A 20,125-nucleotide genomic window follows, 5' to 3' on the forward strand; every position below is an offset into this window, starting at 1 on the left:
ACGAGGGCGGTGTTATTTCCTTTGAAACGAGCATAAAAAATATTAAGCTCATCTGGGAGAGAGGCAACAGTGTTCACGGTGGAGTTTTTATTCTCTTTGAAGTCTGTGATGATATTAATTCCCTGCCACATGCTTCTAGAGTAGGTGGTGTTGAACTGTCCTTCAATCTTGTCCCTGAACTGGTGTTTGGCTGCTCTGATAGTTTTGCGGAGGGCATAACTGGCTTGTTTGTGCTCCTCCGCATTCCCGGAATTAAAAGCGGAGGTCCGCGCATTAAGTGCCGCACGAACATCGCTATTAATCCATGGTTTCTAGTTAGGGTAGATCTGTACTGTTTTGGTCGGCACTACGTCATCTATGCACTTCCTGATGAAACACGTTACGGTATCAGCGTAGACCACGATGTCGTCATCAGAGGCGGACCGGAACATCTCCCAGTCCACGTGATCAAATGACCGCTGTGAATTCCCTCGGTAGCCAGAATGGTCGACACAGAAGCATGAGAAATTCCAGATCAGGATAGAAGAAAGACTTGATAGATTATACATTCTTCTGATCACACCAGGATTTGTTGATCATAAAACATACATCACCACTTCTGCTTTTACCTGAGAGGTCTTTTGCTCTGTCTGCTTGGTGCATGGAGAACCCCACAGGTTCAATGGCTGAGTCTGGAATCACCGCAGACATCCAAGTTTCTGTAAGGCAGATAATACAGCAGTCCCTCGTCTCTCGTTGGAAAGAGATCTCAGCTCGCAGAACTTGTTGTCCAGAGACTGAACTTTTTTTGGGGGGGGGGGGGGATTTTCCCCCTTTTTCACCCAATTTGGAATGCCCAATTCCCAGTGCGCTTTTAAGTCCTCGTGGTCGCGTAGTGATTCGCCTCAATCCGGGTGGCGGAGGATGAATCCCAGTTGCCTCCGCGTCTGAGACCATTAACCCACGCATCTTATCATGTGACTTGTTGCCATGGAGACATAGCGTGGCTTCACGCCATCCACCGCAGCATCCGCGCTCAACTCACCACGCGCCCCACCGAGAATGAGCCACATTATAGCGACCACGAGGAGTTTACTCCATGTGACTACCCTCCCTAGCAACCGGGCCAATTTGGTTGCTTAGGAGACCTGGCTGGAGTCACTCAACACGCCCTGGGATTCGAACTAGCAAACTCCAGGGGTGGTAGCCAGCGTATTTTACCACTGAGCTACCCAGGCCCCCCCAGAGACTGAACATTTGCCAGTAGAATGCTGGGTAGTGGGGGTCGATTTGCACGACGTCTTAGTCTGACGAGAACACCGGCTCACCTTACCCTTTTCCAGCTACGTTTCCGCAGCCGGGCTGCCCAGTCAAAGGGCTCTGCTGTTGTGTTTGTAAACAGCGGGTCGGCATTGAGGTATTTAAAGTCTGGTTTTTGATGTGCTATTGCAGAACCAATGTCCAAAAGTGTTTGTCTATCGTAGACAATAAGGCAGACAATATCCAAGACAAAAAACATAAGAATTGTAGACAAAACAAACAAAAAACTGCAACATTGGGTTGGAGCTCGCAATGCAGCAGCCATACTCAGTGCCATCTTGAGCAGTAAGCAATTTAGCATCTTCAATGTTTTGGCATAATTTTGTCTAAATGTGGTGACAATCTCATGAACCTCAGCATCCTAGCACTGACAGGAACATGGATTCGTCCAGAGGATACAGCAACACCCGTTGCTCTCTCCAACAACTTCTCCTTCTCTCACACCCCTCGACACACCGGTAGGTGTGGGGGAACAGGTTTGCTCATTCCAAACAACTGGACATTTTCACCACAATCTTCTCTATGTAACAATACTTCTTTTGAATTCCATGCTATTACTACAAAGAAACCCACAAAAAATTCATGTTGTCATCATCTATCGCCCTCCAGGTCAGCTGGCAAACTTTCTCAAGGAGTTGGATGTCCTGCTATCCTCCTTCCCGGAGGATGGATTTCAACATACACCAAGACAAGCCCCAGGCCACTGAACTTCATGCTCTTCTGGCCTCGTTTGACTTGGAAACACTAAGCACTACAGCAACTCACAGATCAGGCAACCAGCTGGACCTCATTATTTACATGTAAATATACCAACTCAAATATTCTTGTTACTCCTTTACATGTCTCTGATCACTACTTTGTTCAATTCAAAATGACTCTCCCATCTATATTAAAATAGACTCCGCCTTTGGTTTCCTTTTGCCTTAACCTCCGTTCTCTTTCACCCTCGCGCTTTTCCACTGCTGTCTCTACCTCTCTTCCCAAACAAAACTTATTTTCCACCCTGGATGTAAATACTGCCACAGACACACTAAGCTAGACTTTAACAACCTGTCTAGACAGCATCTGTCTCTGGCTCTCTGACGTCCTTCGTGAACATCGGACTGACCTCAGGGCAGCTGAGAGGAGATGGCGGTAATCTAAAGATCCAGCAGATCTGGGTAAGTATCAGCTTGCAACTTTTTCAGATAACGTTAAATCTGCAAAAACTTCCTATTACCAGAACAAGATCAACAGCACACAGACACTCACAGCTTGTTTAGAACATTCAACACACTTCTCTGTCCTCCCCCTCCACCGCCTGACACATCACTGACAGCAGATGTCTTTGACACATTTTTTACTAAGAAGGTTATAGCCATCAGCAATACAGCACTACACCCTGTCAAATACCTGCCTTCTGTATGCAGCTCTTCTGTCTCCATGTTCTCTCATCTGACTGACACTGAGCTCTCTAAAGTCCTCCTCTCCAACCACTCCACCACCTATTCCCTTGACCCCATTCCTTCCCACCTTCTCCAGGCCATCTCTCCGTCCATCCTACCTGCATTAACACACATAATTAACACATCTCTACTTACAGGCACTTTTCCCACTACATTTAAGCAGGCTCGAGTAACCCCGCTGCTGAAAAAAGTTGCAGTTAACCCCACACAAGTAGAACACTACAGACCAGTCTCTCTCATCCCATTCATGGCAAAGACACTTGAAAGGGCAGTTTTCAATCAAATCTCTGCCTATCTCTCACAGACCAAGCTGCTGGATGACAGTCAGTCAGGCTTCAAAAGTAGACACTCCACCGAGACTGCCCTGCTGTCTGTCACTGAGTTGCTGAGACAGGCGAAAGCTGGATCCAGATCATCCGTCCTGATTCTGCTAGACCTTTTTGCAGCCTTTGACACAGTCAGCCATCAGATCCTACTCTCCACCCTCTCTTCTCTGGGCATTACAGGAACTACTGTGCTTGACTGGTTTAATTCCTATCTCTCAGGTAGGCCCTTCAAGGTAGCCTGGAGAGGTGAGGTGTCCAAGTCACATCAACTACTTCTGGGGTACCTCAGGGTTCAGTGATTCGGCCACTTCTCTTCTCTATATACACAACATCACTGGGACCCATCATTCAGGCACATGGTTTCTCTTACCACTGCTATGCCGATGAAACACAGCTCTAATTGTCTTTCCAGCCCAACAACACCACAGTGACTGCTCAAATCTCTGCCTGTTTGGCAGACATCTCAGCCTGGATGAAGGAACACCACCTGCAATTTAACCCAGCCAAGACCGAACTCCTTGTCTTTCCAGCCAACCCTGCTGTTGAACACAACATTACTGTGCAGCTGGGTTCAGCTACAGTAACACCTTACAAAACGTCCAGAAATCTAGGGTTAACCATCAATAACCAACTAAATTTCACAGACCATATCTCAAAGACAGCACAATCATGTAGATTTACACTCTACAATATCAGGAAGATAAGAATCTTCCTCTCTGAACATGCCATACACCTTCTTGTTCAGTCACTTGTCATAACTAGGCTGGACTATTGTAATGCTCTCATTGCAGGCCTCCCTGCATGCACAATTAGACCCCTGCAAATTATCCAGAATGCAGCAGCACGTCTGGTCTTTAATGAACCAAAGAAAATGCATGTTACACCACCTCTTGTCTCTCTTCACTGGCTGCCGGTTGATGCACGTATCAAATTCAAATCTCTGATGCTGGCATACAGAACAGTCACTGGGTCTGCTCCAGCATACCTAAAATAATTTCTGCAGAGCTACGTTCCCACCAGAAGCCTGCGGTCGGCTAAGGAACATCGCCTTGTTGTACCAAAGAGATACCAAAACACTTTCCCAGACTTTCGGCTTCATCGTACCCCGTTGGTAGAATGACCTTCCCAACTCCATCAGTGAAGCTGACTCACCTTCTGTCTTCAAAAAATGGAAAAAAACACATCTTTTCCATGAACACTTAACCAGTCACTAAAGAAAAAAAATTCTTGTTGCACTTTAATCTGTCTTGAATACTTGTCATTCGACTATTCTGATGCTAGTGAAACTTTGTAATACGGCACTTTTCGTATCACTGTCTCCTTAAGATGATGCGCTTATAATGTATTTCTCTTTTGTAAGTTGCTTAGGATAAAAGCATCTGCCAAATGAATAAACGTAAATGTAAATTAATCCCTTAGAAGTATTTAAAAGTTCAGAGATAGCAATATTTAAAAAATCCAAAATGACGACTTCCTGTTGGGCGGAGCTGATAACTATAATTGTGAAAGTTGTCCGGCTTGATGAGAACTATATATGTACCAATTATGGTGACTGTAGGTGAAAATGGGGGTGCTACAGAGGCCGTCTTACATGCACATTTTAAACAACTCTCATGTGTGTGCAAAATTTCATGAAATTTTAAGCATGCCGAGTGCCTCAAAAACACCCAAATATAGGAAGAAATAAATAATAACAATTAATGCATTGCCATGATTGCAGTATTAAAGATATCAAATATTCCTTTACAATTTTACATCAGCAGTGTCTTGACATAATTCTAAAGAATTTTGAAGTCATTCATGTAAACACAAGGGGGATATTTCAAAGTCTGTTAAAAGTGCCATACTTCCTGCTGCCAGTTGGTGGCGCTATGACCGTGACCCATAATAGCCACATCAATGTGATCAGCCCCATTACCAAACATACAGCTGAATTTTCATCAAAATTACACAATGCACACAGAAGATATAAGGCACTTCCTGTTCCCCATTTTTCGCCATAAATGTATTGCTTCGCCATGGTGACACTGTTCCCAATTTAGTATCTACAATGTCTTGGCATGATGTTGCACAAATTTGGTGCCAGTCACATGAATCCCCTAGGAGGAGTATTTAAAAGTTCAGAGCCTGCGATTTTCAGAAAATCCAAAATGGCCAACATCCTGTTGGGTGCAGCTAATGACTGAGAGAATGAAAGTTGTTCAGCATGATGAGAATGTCTTGGTTACTGATGTAACCTCCGTTCCCTGATGGAGGGAACGAGACGTTGTGTCGATGTAATGACACTAGGGGTTCGCTCTTGAGAGCCCCAATCACCTTTGCTTTATTCAGAAAAGGCCACTGAAAATTGGCGAGTGGAATTTGCATGCCATTCTCCGCCCTGGACATACGGGTATAAAAGGAGATGGCGTGCACCACTCATTCAGAGTTGTGCTGAGGAGCCGAGAGAGAGTCCCGGCCATGTCAGCGGTTGGTTCAGCACCACGGCAGGAGCACAACGTCTCGTTCCCTCCATTAGGGAACAGAGGTTACATCAGTAACCAAGACGTTCCCTGTCTGTCACTTACTCAACACTGTGTCGATGTAGTGACACTAGGGGCTCCTATACGAAACGGCCTGAACCGTGTCACGAGGTATGGAGGAGCAGACACAGGCAGGCTGCTGCGTGCCTCACAGCGAGCACTCGACCATGTCGTGACCTTCCAGTGAGTTAGGTAAGGCATCTCCCTGGTCCCGATAAGGGTGGGAGGAGGCACTTACCTCAGTGAAATCTGCTGGTGGTGAAATTTTTACCTTGGCCATTGATATTAATAATGCTTTTAAAGAATTCTATCTTGATCTTTATAGTTCCACATCTTTGTCTACTGATGAAGATATAAGAAACTTTATGGAACCATTAGAACTCCCTAAATTGACGAATGAGCAAAAAAATTCTCTTGATTCTGAGATAATCTTGGAGGAGCTTGGTGAGGTAATTGGGGCCTTGCCTACAGGCAAGGCTCCGGGGCCAGATGGCTTTGCCGCTGAATTTTTTAGATCTTATGCTACAGAACTGGCTCCACTTTTGCTAGAAGTTTATATAGAATCATTAAGGAATGATAAGCTTCCACCAACCATGACACAAGCCCAGATCAGTCTGATACTTAAAAAGGACAAAGATCCAAGCGAGTGTAAGAGTTAACGTCCAATTTCCCTGATCCAGCAAAATGTAAAAATTTTGTCAAAAATTCTGGCTAACCGATTAAGTTATGACATCTCTTATACACATAGATCAGGTGGGGTTTATTCGGGGCCGCAGCTCTTCTGATAACATTAGGTGTTTCATCAATATCATGTGGTCAGTGGCGAATGATCAGACTCTGGTCACTGCCATCTCACTTGACGCCGAAAAGGCATTTGATATTTTACAATGGGATTATCTTTTTAAGATTTTGGAAATATACCGGTTCGGGAATACTTTCATTGGATGGATTAAGTTACTTTATAGACACCCGGTAGCGGCAGTACAAACAAATGGATTAATTTCAGATTATTTTACTCTGGATAGGGGCACCCAGCAGGGTTTCCCTCTTTCCCCATTATTGTTCTGTCTTGCCCTGGAACCATTAGCAGTCGCGATAAGAAAGGAAGATGATTTTCCAGGGGTGGTGGCGGGAGGTATGGCGCATAAGCTTTTGCTTTACGCAGATGATATTTTATTATTTGTCTCCGACCCCACTAGATCTATGTCCTTCCTACACAGAATTATTAATTACTTTTCTAAGTTCTCAGGATACAGAGTCAATTGATCTAAATCCGAAGCTTTGGCTCCGACAGCATACTGCCCGGTAACGGCTTTTCAGCTGGGCGCCTTCCAGTGGCCCAAACAGGGCATTAAGTATTTGGGCATTTTATTACAAGCAAATTTGTCTGATTTAGTTAGAGATAATTTTGACCCCTTAATAAAAAGGTTTTCGAGCGATGTGGGCAGGTGAGCTTCATTACATTTATCTATGATTGGGAAGGTTAATGTTATTAAAATGAATTGTATTCCAAAATGTAACTACTTGCTGCAGTCTCTCCCTGTAGAAGTCCCCCTCTCTTATTTCAAGCAATTTGATAGCATAGCAAAGTCCTTCATTTGGAATGGTAAGCGTCCCAGATTACATTTCAATAAATTACATAGGCCGATTGAAAAAGGTGGGCTAGGCCTACCCAAGATTTTGTTTTATTATTATGCATTCGGTCTCAGACATTTGGCTCATTGGTTGCTTCCACCTGAGAGAGAGAGCCCTCCCTGGTTTTGTATTGAACAGGAAGGTCTTGCCCCATTTTGCCATTGCAAAGCCTTTCTTTCAAACTAACCGGAGAAGTTAAGTTACATCCCGTTATCTAGCATTTGCAATTAAATAGTTATAGATTTTCAGAGGAAGCAAATGTATAAATCAGTATTGAAAGATCAAACCAATAAAAGATTGCAGTGGGTCTAAATATGTTTTATTCAACCTGGTTTTATTATATGTGTTTTGTTGGCATGATGTCTTAAAATAGTCTTGATAACTACTGTTGTGTTATAATCACTGTTATATATACAGAACTGGATTGGTCATATCAGTGAAGCCACTGCGCCGCCATATTGCTATGCCCAAACATTCCAATGTCCCTATTGACTAATAAGAAATCATCTCATTTCAGCCAGTAAACATTAGTCATTAAATCACCGATTTAATATCTGAAATCTACATGTACATCCCTACAACTCAAATGCCCTACACATGTCATTATTTATCTAAAGTCGGGAATTTTTCCTGTTTCTTGAAAGTCCAAGCGAGTTATGTGTATCTTTATCAAGCGGTATCCACCTCTCACAAACTTCATCAGCAAACAGATAAGCTGAATGTAAACAAGTTCACTGAAACTGAGGTAAGATACAAACAGACATTTTCAGACTTATTTATTGTGATCATCGAAGTGTTTGTTCAGAGTTACTTGTTTTATGTTTTCATCAAAATGTGCCTTTTTCTCGCGGTCACTTAAATAAGAGCGTGCGCTCTCTCTCCTTCTATCACACGCACAGCACCTGAGGGAGACACGCAAAGCAAACTGATTCACTACGCTTAAATGGCAAACGAACACGTAATTTATGACATGTATCCATGTATGATTACAGCGAGCACTTCAATATGAAAACAAGCAAATCCCGGGCATTTAAGGCGATTTAGAAATCCCAGTCTGACTTTTTAAAAGTCCCTTTCAGGGGTAAGGATGTGTTGTCACCCTAAACAAGCAGATATTACAGCTTTTCCTACTTACATTATAAATTGTGGACAGTTTTCCCACTGCCTTTGGTGCTTGTTGTGCTGCAATGATAGGCTAAACACCGGGGTAGGTGAATGCTCTGCCATCGCGATCCGTGTATATCTTCTCCCTCGTAACGAATACTATCCATAACAAGCTAATTAAACATTAAACATGATTGTCACTAGAGGGCGAAATGCATCCGCAGGTCAGAGATGGTGAACGGGGGTGTTTTCGCCTGTCAGTCATTGACGAGAGTTTGGGCATACTATGATGGCCGCTCAAACACTTCCGGTGGATTCCCATCCTGCTGGCAGTTTAACATTGCAACAGCGATCCAGTTATATATATATATATATATATATATATATATATATATATATATATATATATATATGTGTCAGTGGTTATAATCTTTCTGATCACCAACTCAACACTTGTCAATACAACAGCACCAGTTAGGCCTACAGACTACGATCAATGCAAACATTTATAAATGAATGGAGGTCCCCATTCCATGTGCAGTAACATCTACTCACCTACAGTGTGTGCAGATGAACTCCATCCTCCACTGCTTCATTGTGTCATATTTATTTGTCATATATTTCCAATAATTTGTTTCCCATCTTTGGCATAGGCTATTTTGAAAGTTTCTCTTCACCTGTCGCGTTAACCACAATCAGGCTTTTTGAAGCCTAAACATGATACTGAAAGCCGATTGGCTTGAATGGTTACTTCTGATTTTTATTTATGAACGTGGAAGCAGGCAGATTTCATTTTGCCCCCGTCTGGCCTTTTTTGGATGCTGTTTGAACTGTCATCAGCCTTCTCTGGTATTCATTTCAATTCATACAGTCATTTAAATTCACCTGGCTACCACGCAAGAAAGAGATTTTTTTTTTTCCTCCATTAAACCTGTAAAGCCTGACATATGAAATTACTGTCAGAAAATGCAAATTTTTTGACATTAAACTATTTTTTGTACAATTAGACAAAATATACAAATAAATTGAGAAAAAACAATTTGCACATGGTTTTTTTAATGTATCATATTTGATACAAAAGGTTTTAAAGGTCATTATCCTCCTGAGGCCCAGCAATTCATTTTTGTATAGGATATTTGTTACTTAAGTTTTTCTTAGCCCATACATGCTACAGTGGTGAATCTTGGGGTATTATCAGAGGACTCCCTGGGCTTTTCAGAGATAGCAAATATTTGAGAGTTTGGCCAACAACTTCCACTCCTTGGTCTATAAATATGGATTGAATTGTATCATAGTTCAATTTAGAAGATCAAATACAATATGAATAAAATATTTTTTTTCTTTCAATAAATATTTTTTATCATATATATTTTATGCACCAAACACTATATTGACATTTAAAAAAGGGAAATTGTAAAACTTTTTTCACTGGGTCTTATGATAAGATTGCATCATAATAGTTTGAAATATAAAATAATGAGATCTTTATAAGAGCAAGCTGCATATTAGTAAGTTAGGGTGACCATACGTCCTCTTTTTCCCGGACATGTCCTTAAAACCTTAAAAAAGCATCCGGCCGGGATTTCTAAATTTGCGAAAATTTCCGGGATTCGGCTTTAGTTGCATTACGATGTGCATCTGGTCTAATAATTCATTGTGTGTACGCGCATATTTGCATTGCTTTAACCCCTCTTTGTAAGTCCCGCCTTCTCGCACACCAATTGGTCGATTTATAAGAGGCTTGCAGCTACTATTGGCCAAATTCTTGCCTGTCAATCTCTCCGCGAACGCGTGAAGCACTGTTGTGTTCGGCATCAAACAGTTGCTTGACAGTAGCAGCAAATGACAGTTGAGTGGATACAATGCCCAAACGAAAGTGCAGATTTACAGAAGATTTGCACAGAAAATTCTTAATAACGTTTGCATTCATAGTAACACTGTTTTGATCCCTATTATTCCACCCCTCCCGAATCCCCCCCAAAAAGGTGTCCTATTTATGGAAAACCAGAATATGGTCACCCTAAGTAAGTATTTTAACACCAAAAAAGTAACTTCAGCTGGAATGTCTTACACAGTTTTGTTTCTCAGGTAAATTTATATTATTTTGAGGATGTTCATATTTTACTGGAAAACAAGACAAAGATACTCATTAAGAACATATTTTCACAGTGTACCAATACAATGTCCAGAAAAAAAAGAAAAAAAAAAAAAAAACATGGCAAGAACATGATACTTTGCTAGTGGCATTAGATTTGTTTTGCTTGTAAAAATGAGAGGCAAGCCAGACTGCATGTGTACAAATATTTACGTCAGTATGAAGGACAACAAAATATGTAGGCTACTGTGATCAAATAAAACTGCAAATCAGCTGTATAGGCCTTATTAATATTAGCCAATATTTCCATTTATACAGAGATAATACTTTTATAATCCATTTATACTACATTCTTAAACTACTACAATATCTATTTGATTATGCTTGGAGTGTGTAAATGCTGCAGTTGTATTTGAATTAAACGCAGATCTGAGACTATTTAGCTAAAACGAGTCACTTGTATTATGAAATGATAGGAAGACATTGTAACGCCCAACGGTCAACGGATGTTGAAAGGAAGAAAAAGAAACAATCGCCTTTCAGCTAAAGACATCGCCTGTCAATCAACTGAAAACGCGCATGCGCATTAACTAAACCCGGCAACATTTTTTTTTCTTTGTTTTTTTTTTTTTTTAGCATAATCTGAGATAAAGAAGCGCACTGTTGATTTGAAATATGTTATTTTCACGTAATCTTGGCCAACCGTTTTGGACATTTCTGTATTTCCCCATTCAAGCAGATAGGAGCTGCACTTGTATGCCGCTTGTTCAGCCTATCCGAGAGCGTTCTAAAGATGGCCGCCGAGTGACCTGACTTGCTAAAAACACTTTACGCGTCTCATAGATCAGTTGTTCTCAAACCGGTCCTGGAGGCACCCCCAGCACTGCACATGTTGCATGTATCCCTTTTCTGACACACCTAATTTAAGTCTTGGAGTCTCCACTAACGAGCTGATGAGTTGAATCAGGTGCGTTTGACTGAGGAGACATCCAAAATGTGTAGTGTTGAGAGGCCTCCAGGACAGGTTTGAGAACCACTGTCATAGAACATCCGCGAGCCTCTGACGAGATGCACATGAAGTGTAGATCATATGCGAATGACGCACTTCCGGTCAGCGGAGCTCTAGTGTTGAATATCGGGCTAACGCGCTAATGCCGCGAACGCGATCGAATAACAAACAATAAACAAACTATAGTGAGAGGACCAGAATAACCCCTCAAAAGTATTTATTCACACATTTCCTCACTGAATTATCATTAAATTATTAGTGCTCAGTGAATCATCGGAGGATAAGATGCATGTGAAATTGGCAGAGCAACCGACTGTCTAACACAAATATTAACCCAAAACCCCTAAATTAAAATAAATACATAAATGAAAATCGACATTTAAATCCGACATAAAAATAACATTTGCATGTCTACATATGTGCATAAAATGTAAATGCATCATCCTTCAGTAGTTTGATGAATGAGAAGCAATAACATACGAATGTGGGCCGTGTTTTTTTAATGCGGCCGGTGTCCTGCAGCTCATCCCCGTCGCTCTCCGTGTCCCAGGTGGAGTCATATTCACACACCAGGTCGTCGTCCATCCCGAAAGATCATATGAGTGATAATAAATGCGATAAGTAATAGGCCGGAGTTTGATGCGCATTCGCGCAGCTCCATTGGATGTGCAGATGTTCACGGGCCCGCAGCAGCTCACTGCCTAAACTCCACAGCAGCATCGCTCTTCAGTGTCAATGACTGAATGAATGAATGAATGAATGGACTGTTATCACCACCACTGCCCTATATATTCCATATACACACTGCTGCCTTATGCGCACAATTAAATACACTCCCCTAGGTACCTATACATTATTATATAGCTTACATCCCCTATATGCCTCTGTCAAAATGTATTTAGTGACAGAAAAAATATTTTCTCATATTGATATATATATATATATATAAAAAAGAATAACATGGAAAGCTCCATAGACTTTCTTTTTTAAGAATACAAAACAGACTGAAACACAATATTTCTGCTTAATTCAATAATAAATTAATAAAATATAATAACAGAGAAAATTGTTTACAGCATACATATGAAAAAGCTCTTCTTTATTCTCTCTCTTGCTTTTTTTTTTTTTATCTTCTGAATGCATATGATAGCATTATATGATAGCATATGACAGAGAAACAGACCCAAATGTAAGTCATCTTACTCTCTGCCATTTGAATCTGACACATTAATGATAGAAACAAGATCTGAGAAGCACCTGATTGACTGGATTGATGGAACATCCATGAGGAATCAAAACTATTTTTCCTTGTTTTCCCCTTTATCATGTCTGTGAAATGGTCTGTACAGTATTTATTTATAAAAACATTTTTTACGTTTTCCGCTTTTCCCCTGTGTGTTTTCTGTGCAATAGCCAGAGCTGCTGAGCCATCCGTTATTATATAATTTTCCCCTTTGTGGTCTTAAATGACATTTAATGGCACGTAATGACAAAACCAATTGTGACTGATCATTTTACACATCAGTTACATGGCTCTTCCTGCCTAAGTGGGCATTTTTTTCACCCAAAAAGGAAAATTCTCTCACCCCAGATGCATATGACTTTCTTCTGCCTAAAACAAACCTTGGAGTTGCCGCTGTGGTTACAGAGTTGAGTTTCATTCCCAAGTATGAAACCTGCTGATTGGCACCAAGATAAAAAAAAAAATTTCTCTCCCCAATTTGGAATGCCCAAATCCCAATATGCTCTAAGTCCTCATGGTGGTGTAGTGACTCGCCTCAATCCAGGTGGCAGAGGACGAATCTAAATTGCCTCCACGTCTGAAGTCAATTCATGCATCTTATCACATGGCTTGTTGAGCACGTTACCACGGAGACCTAGCACGTGTGGAGGCTCACACTATTCTGCGTGACATCCACGCACAACTCACCACGTTCCCAACCGAGAGCAAGAACCACATTATAGTGACCACGAGGAGGTTAACCCAACGTGACTCTACCCACCCTAGCAACCGGGCCAACTGGTTGCTTAGAAAGCCTGGCTGGAGTCACTCAGCATGCCCTGGATTTGAACTTGCAACTCCAGGTGTGGTAGTCAGCGTCTTTACTTGCTGAGCTACCCAGGCCCAGGGGGGCGACACTATCAAGAGTGCTAGATAATACTGTATTTATATTTTCGGTTATTACATCAAGTTCTTCTAGACTTTTTGGCTTACTGACTATGTGAGACAATTCTGGAAGATTATTAGTGGAGCTATCTTTAGTGGTTGAAAGAATAGTTCTACCCAAACGATAGTGGTGTAGATTGATTGACTTTAGCTGATTGCAGCAAACAAGAAATGAGGTAATGATCTGAGATGCCATTGCTCTTGTCGTGGCAGATTCTCCAAAACAGCCATCAAAGCATAGTCGAGTCAAAGATTTCTCATATGGTTATGTATTTTATATTAACTAACAATAATTTCTTTCTGCATTATTTTGATTAGTATACTAAATGATTTCCCTTATTTCAGTTTAATGGTCACACACAACACATCCCTGTGAGAGTAAGTGTGTGTGATGCCACAGGTGGTTTTTTTTATCCTTGAGACTTCCTCTTGACGCATGCTTCTCTGTTCACCCCAGTACTCCCTATTTCTCTTGACGCATGCACCTCGGTTCACCCCAGTACTCCCCATTTCTTTTGATGCATGCTCTTCGGTTCACCCCAGTACTCCCAATTCCACAAATGGTCTGCATCAAATCATGCAATGTCGGATTCTGTTCTGTTAAAAGCATTAACTCATTATTCCTTGACACAGAAAAATCATGCATTGTCTGAATCTATTTTATTAAAAAACATTCACAGAAAGGGCCTTACAAAGAGACACAGAGAGAGACTGTAATTCTCCCAAGAGAAGCTAAGCTGCATTCAGACGAGGCTCATGTTTATAACAATAACCTGAGGGAGTAGATTCAGTTAAACGAATATATTCTTCCGGTTTAAGCCAGGTTTTAGTCAAACAGATCACATCCAAACTACGATCTGTAATAATTTAATTTACAATTAGTATATTGGTAGAAAGTGATCTAATGTTTAGTAGCCCTACCTTTATATGATGTTTATCTTAATTATCACAATTTTTCAAGTTTGACCTTAATCACTTTTTAGTCAGGGGTTTGTGTTTGGTAGTTCAGGGGACAGACACAGTCTCTATATGATACCTAGGTGATACAGTCTCTATGTGTTGTAGTTTATGTGACCTGTGTGACGTCTCAAGGCAGCTAGCAGACGTGCGGATTAACCAGTTTGTCTGCTTCCTGACCTGGGCCCCAATTAGTCAGATACTCTCACTATTATGACTATGAGCCAAATTACTAGAGAGGAGAGTGGCACCTTTCCTGGAGGGATGGAGTCCGTCTCTCTTTAGCAGGTCAGGTCTACCCCAAAAACTTCTCCAATTGTCTATAAATCCTTTGCTATTCTCTAGACACCACTCAGACATCCAGCCGTTCAGTGACACTAATCTACTATAAACTTCGTCATAAACACTATAAACACTATTAATGTGTGATGAGACTCACGCTAAGCATACAAGCCATTTGCGCATGACACACGCCGATCAACTATTTAGCCCTTTTCCGTAAATCGCACATGCAAAATCCTAAAATTCTTCCTTTAAAATTTCCAGGTTTTTTTGTTATTAACAATTTTATCGATTCCATATAACATATATAAAAAAAAGTATTAAAAAAATAACAGAATATTTGGAATCACATTATATTATTTAAAACCCTTCCTCCCAAACATTAACCACCCCCACCCAGCCAACACAACAGATACCCCAGTGGTCAAATGTAATTGACCAAGACACACAAACAGACAATAAAACAGTAGAAAATATTTAGAAATACATAATGAAAAGTATACATTCAAAAACAAAAAGGCTACAACACACACATTTAAAACAACACATCTCCCTCCACTACCCCTCCCTGAGAGCCCTCCAAAAAGGCCAAATAGCCGCCCCACCTCCTAATGAACAAATCCATGTTGCCATCCTTCTATATGACAACTCTTCCAAAACTGCTACCCTGCCCATCTCTTCGTACCACTCACGAAACAAAGGGGCTCCAGCTGATATAATCTAGAGGGGGTCCAATAGAATCTATGTAATGTTGGGCCTCATGTAGTCGGATAGAAGACAAAGGCAGGCCTAACACAGTCGTAAAAACCTAACTCAAGCCCCCACATTCCAAGTCGTAAATTATACTGATAAAAATTGCGCCAAAATCAAACAAAGAGAGTCCAAAACAGACTACAAATCCCATGAAGCCTTGCTCACTAAAGGATCGAACTCTCAACTCCTACTGGATGAGGCAACCAACAGAACGCACCTCAAACCATGACATCATCAGGAGTTGAAATACCTCTGAAATGCTTCCGGGATTTGCTTCCAGCAACTTTGTTCACCGAGTATAGACACAGCTCATCGCTGCTCTCAGGTGCAACCTCGTGGCACAAGGAAGTAACATCCGACTTGAAACTGTGGCCATACAATCTCCATCTCGCTGGACGAGTTGAGATTACTCTGTGTTCAACTGAACACTCTAACGGATCCGAAGGAGACCGCCGAGCAATCCGCATCTTCATCCGTTTGCCTGCAGAAGTGAAGAGATTAAAGATTTCTCTTCCATCTTCAATCAAGTCGACATTTCTGAAGTTCTCCGCCAGCCCGCCGAGAATCAGCAGCCGTGCCCGCCAACAGAGCGAGGAAACGGCCTCCCGTTATCACACGAGCCTCAAGGAACTGGGTCGGAGTTAAAGGACGGAGGGACAAACATTCTACCTGTGTCCTCATGCGATTCAAGTAAGAGGTTTACGTCTGTGCAGAGATAGAATATTTTAGTGTGTTATTCTTGTGTTTCAAGGTTTTTTTTGCTTGTACAGTTTACGGACCGCCATGTCCGCTCATTATTAATACTCAGGGTATTAATTATCACGAATTTGTTTTGCTGTATTGTGGTCCAACCAAATTGGACTGTTGTGCATTTTCACCATCGCAGGTGAAACCGGCAAACTGAGTTATCCATTAAAGAGTCAAAGAACGCGGGACTTTTACGAGCCGTCCACCGCGTCTCTGAGTGATAAACTAACAGCTGCTTTCTCTCCCACGATCGCAAAATCGGGCCGTCACTCAATTCTCTCTCTCTCTCGTACTAACCACACACACACACACACACACACACCTTATGTGTTATAGGATTATTTTTATTTCCATATCTAATCATATCGCTGTTTAGTTTGTAGTTGTAGGTCAGAAGTTTATTGACTGCATTGTATTAATTATTAATTGATATTACTGCATAAATAAACTTTGTTTATATTACAAAGAGAAGTGTTTTGGTTTGTTTTGCATACACCTGTGTCATGCTGACGGGATGTCAGTGCTCGGATTCAAGACTTCATTCGTTTTCTTTCCCCGAAAATCGATATTCTTCGGATGTCAATTTTCCTAAGAAAACAATCTAATATTGAGACTGTTTAACTATCTGGTTATTAGTCCCTGATTCCAGGGTGGTGCCCTGTCAATGTTAATCCTTATTAATATTCTGTTGATTTTTGATAATTGATAATTATCTTTGATGATTGTTGAATTTGAATGATCAATAAGCTAGTGTTAATTTTAATTAATGTTTCATCGATATTAACAATTAACGATTATCTTTGATAATTGTTGATTTAAAGGATTAAAAAAAGCTAACATTGATTCTCATCAATTTTCTATTGATTTTAATAATTAATAATTATCTTTGATAATTATGAATTATTGCTAATAACCAAACTTGCTCCTAAATGTAGCGCACTACATTTACTGGAGCCCCATATGAGGTTTTAATGAGTTAGATTCAATTATTTAATTTAAATATTAATTAATAACTAAATAAATAATTATTAATTATTTCTGATAGTAACACTGATCTAAACAACCAGTAAAGCCCTACAGTAAAATCTTAAATTGCATAATGCGCACCCTTGCATCTCTAGATATGGACTTGATGTTTTTTAGACTCTTTTACACTCCCTCCTCCAATACCAAGTTTAGATCTTTCTTCCATAATCTCTTGAGCGGAGTTAAAGCCCCATCCCCCAGACTCTGAATTAGCAGGGAGTAATACACTGATGCCTCATGGCGTTTTCCAAACGCAGTAATCACCGCTTCCAGAGTATCTGCTGCTTTAGGGGATGTATACTACCCCCCCAAATAGTACAGAGCAGGTGGTGCAGCTGTAAATACCTAAAGAACTGAGATCTGGGAATCCTAAAATGTTGAACCATATTTTCAAAAAATCTCAACTCTCATATAACTCTCAACTAACATATAGGTCACCGAGTGTAGTAACCCCCCTCACAGTCCACTCTGACCAGCAGAAAGGGGACTTATTAATACATAATTTTGGATTCTGCCATATGCTCGAGGCAACATTTAAAAAAAATGTCTAGACACTTTTGTCCATACTGAGAGCAAATGTGAAATAACAGGGTGTAACTTAACTTCTCTGATTAGCTTGATAGAAAGGTTTTGCAATGGTGAAATAGGGGCAAGAACTTCCTGTTCTATACAGAACCAGGGAGGGGCTCTCTCAGGTGGAAGTGACCAATGAGCCAAATGTCTGAGACAAATGCATAATAATAAAACAAAGTCTTGGGTAAGCCTAGCCCACATTTGTCAATCGGCCTGTGTAACTTATTGAAATGTAATCTGGGACGTTTACTATTCCAAATGAAGGACTTCGCTATGCTATCAAATTGCTTGAAATAAGAGAGGGGGACATCTACAGGGAGAGATTGTAGCATGTAGTTGAATTTTGGAATACAATTCATTTTAATAACATTAACCCAGTCATAGATAAATGTAATGAAGCCCATCTGTCCACATCGCTCGAAAACCGTTTTATTAAGGGTCAAAAATCAATTCAATTTTGCTGGGTATAAAATGCCCAAATACTTCAAGGAATAGTTCACCCAAAAATGAAAATTTGCTGATAATTTACTCACCCTCAGGCCATCCAAGATGTATCTGAGTTTCTTTCTTCATCAAAACAGAATTTAAGATTTTTAGGATTTCATTTCAGGCCTCCTCCTTTAAACAATGCAAGTGAATGTACTCCATTTTTGATGGTCCAAAATACATATTTAGGGTGCATCAAAATAATCCACATGTCTCCAGTCGACAAATAAAGTTCTTCTGAACCCAAACGATTGATTATTTTTAGAAACAAAACAATACTTATATACTTTTTAACTACAAATGTTCGCTTCCTTACATCTCTGTGACACGCGCTCATGAGAGGGATGACGTAAGCTCGTTGGTAAGGTCACGCGTCACGTGGGGGAGGAGGCAGGATGCCCTGTTTGGGCCACTGGATAAACCCCACCTGATCTCTCTCTCTCCCTCTCTCTCTCTCTCTCTCTCTCTATATATATATATATAAGAGATGTCATAACTTTACTTAATCGGTGTAAGGCTGGCACCAGGATGTCTACACCCAAAAGGTGCCATTTCCGGTATAAGTCAAAGAACTCTTCGAGAATCAACATCATAGAACTCTCTCATAAAGCTGAAATCTACAGCTGAATATCACCACGTGTGATCAATTGCAAATCGCCTTGTTCCCCCCTCTTCTCTTTCCCCCTTCTCCCCTTCAACAGTTCAGGACCAATGCAAAGACACAAGATTTATATGTAAAAATATAACAAATACCATGAAAACAAAGAATGCAACTGTATGTGTTTGATATCGTTTAAGAGGTCTCTGTGCGACTGGTATAATGGTCTCTTTCCCATGTTGGTAAAACTAATGGTGACAAAGTTATAAGTTCTTTGCTAAATACTGCATAATTCTGGAGGTCTATCCCCCTCCTTGACCTACAATTTAAATGATCTCCTCTATGTTAATAAGGTCTGAATATTTAAGGAAGTTTGGCCAAGAGCTCGGGGAATCTGTACTCAGATATCCCACACAATTGCTGTGTGTAGTTTTCTCTACCAGGAATCTGTAGTCAGATATCCCACGCTTATCGTCGCGTGTCACTTTCTATTGCCAGGTATGTTACTTTGACTTGTCTTTCATTTTTAGAAATGTATGTTTATTCTGATCATGTGTGAAATTGGCTTTGATTGATTTTGTAACATATGTTTTAAATCCTACCTGGCAAATAAATTGTTATCATTTGATTTATTCTGAATTCTTCCGAAATCATTTGTGACCGGTAGATTGTGTTAAGATACTGTTTGTTACCGCAAGTATGAGACCAGGATAAGACCATTACTGAAGCTTAATGACAGAAGAATCCATGTAAGACTTCAGTCATCGCTTATCATCCGTCATAGCAGGTTGTGTGTACGTGTCTAAGCGATGGTATTATCTGATTATGAGAGCAGCCAAATCAGATGATATTTAGATTACCCTACAACCTCTGACTATGAACTGAGCTGGCTATCTTGTGACGTGAGATCCTCGTTATTGAAATAACAGCCGGCGTGAGACTCTAAGTGACATTCAAGTATTGATCGAAAGGACAAATGAAATTAAGATGATTCAGAGTAATCAATAACTTAAAAAGATCAAATTAAAAGAATATTCAGAAACTAATTAGAGCTGTTATCTAAATTAGAGGTCAATTTAAATTGGAGTCAGATTAATATAA

General features: G+C 40.5%; 1 protein-coding gene across 1 annotated transcript in view; it reads right to left on the bottom strand.

The window, feature by feature from the left end:
• The window catches only part of ogfr (opioid growth factor receptor), a 31,435-nt gene extending 19,239 nt beyond the window's left edge, over window positions 1–12,196 (bottom strand). Inside the window, exon 1 of the mRNA XM_051660425.1 lies at window positions 11,916–12,196. Coding sequence (XP_051516385.1) covers window positions 11,916–12,020 — 105 coding nt within the window. The 5' untranslated portion in view covers window positions 12,021–12,196. The remainder of the gene's footprint in view (window positions 1–11,915) is intronic.
• Between the last annotated feature and the right edge of the window lie 7,929 nt (window positions 12,197–20,125).

Source organism: Myxocyprinus asiaticus, chromosome 28 (genome assembly GCF_019703515.2).
Source record: "Myxocyprinus asiaticus isolate MX2 ecotype Aquarium Trade chromosome 28, UBuf_Myxa_2, whole genome shotgun sequence".
NCBI lineage: Eukaryota > Metazoa > Chordata > Actinopteri > Cypriniformes > Catostomidae > Myxocyprinus > Myxocyprinus asiaticus.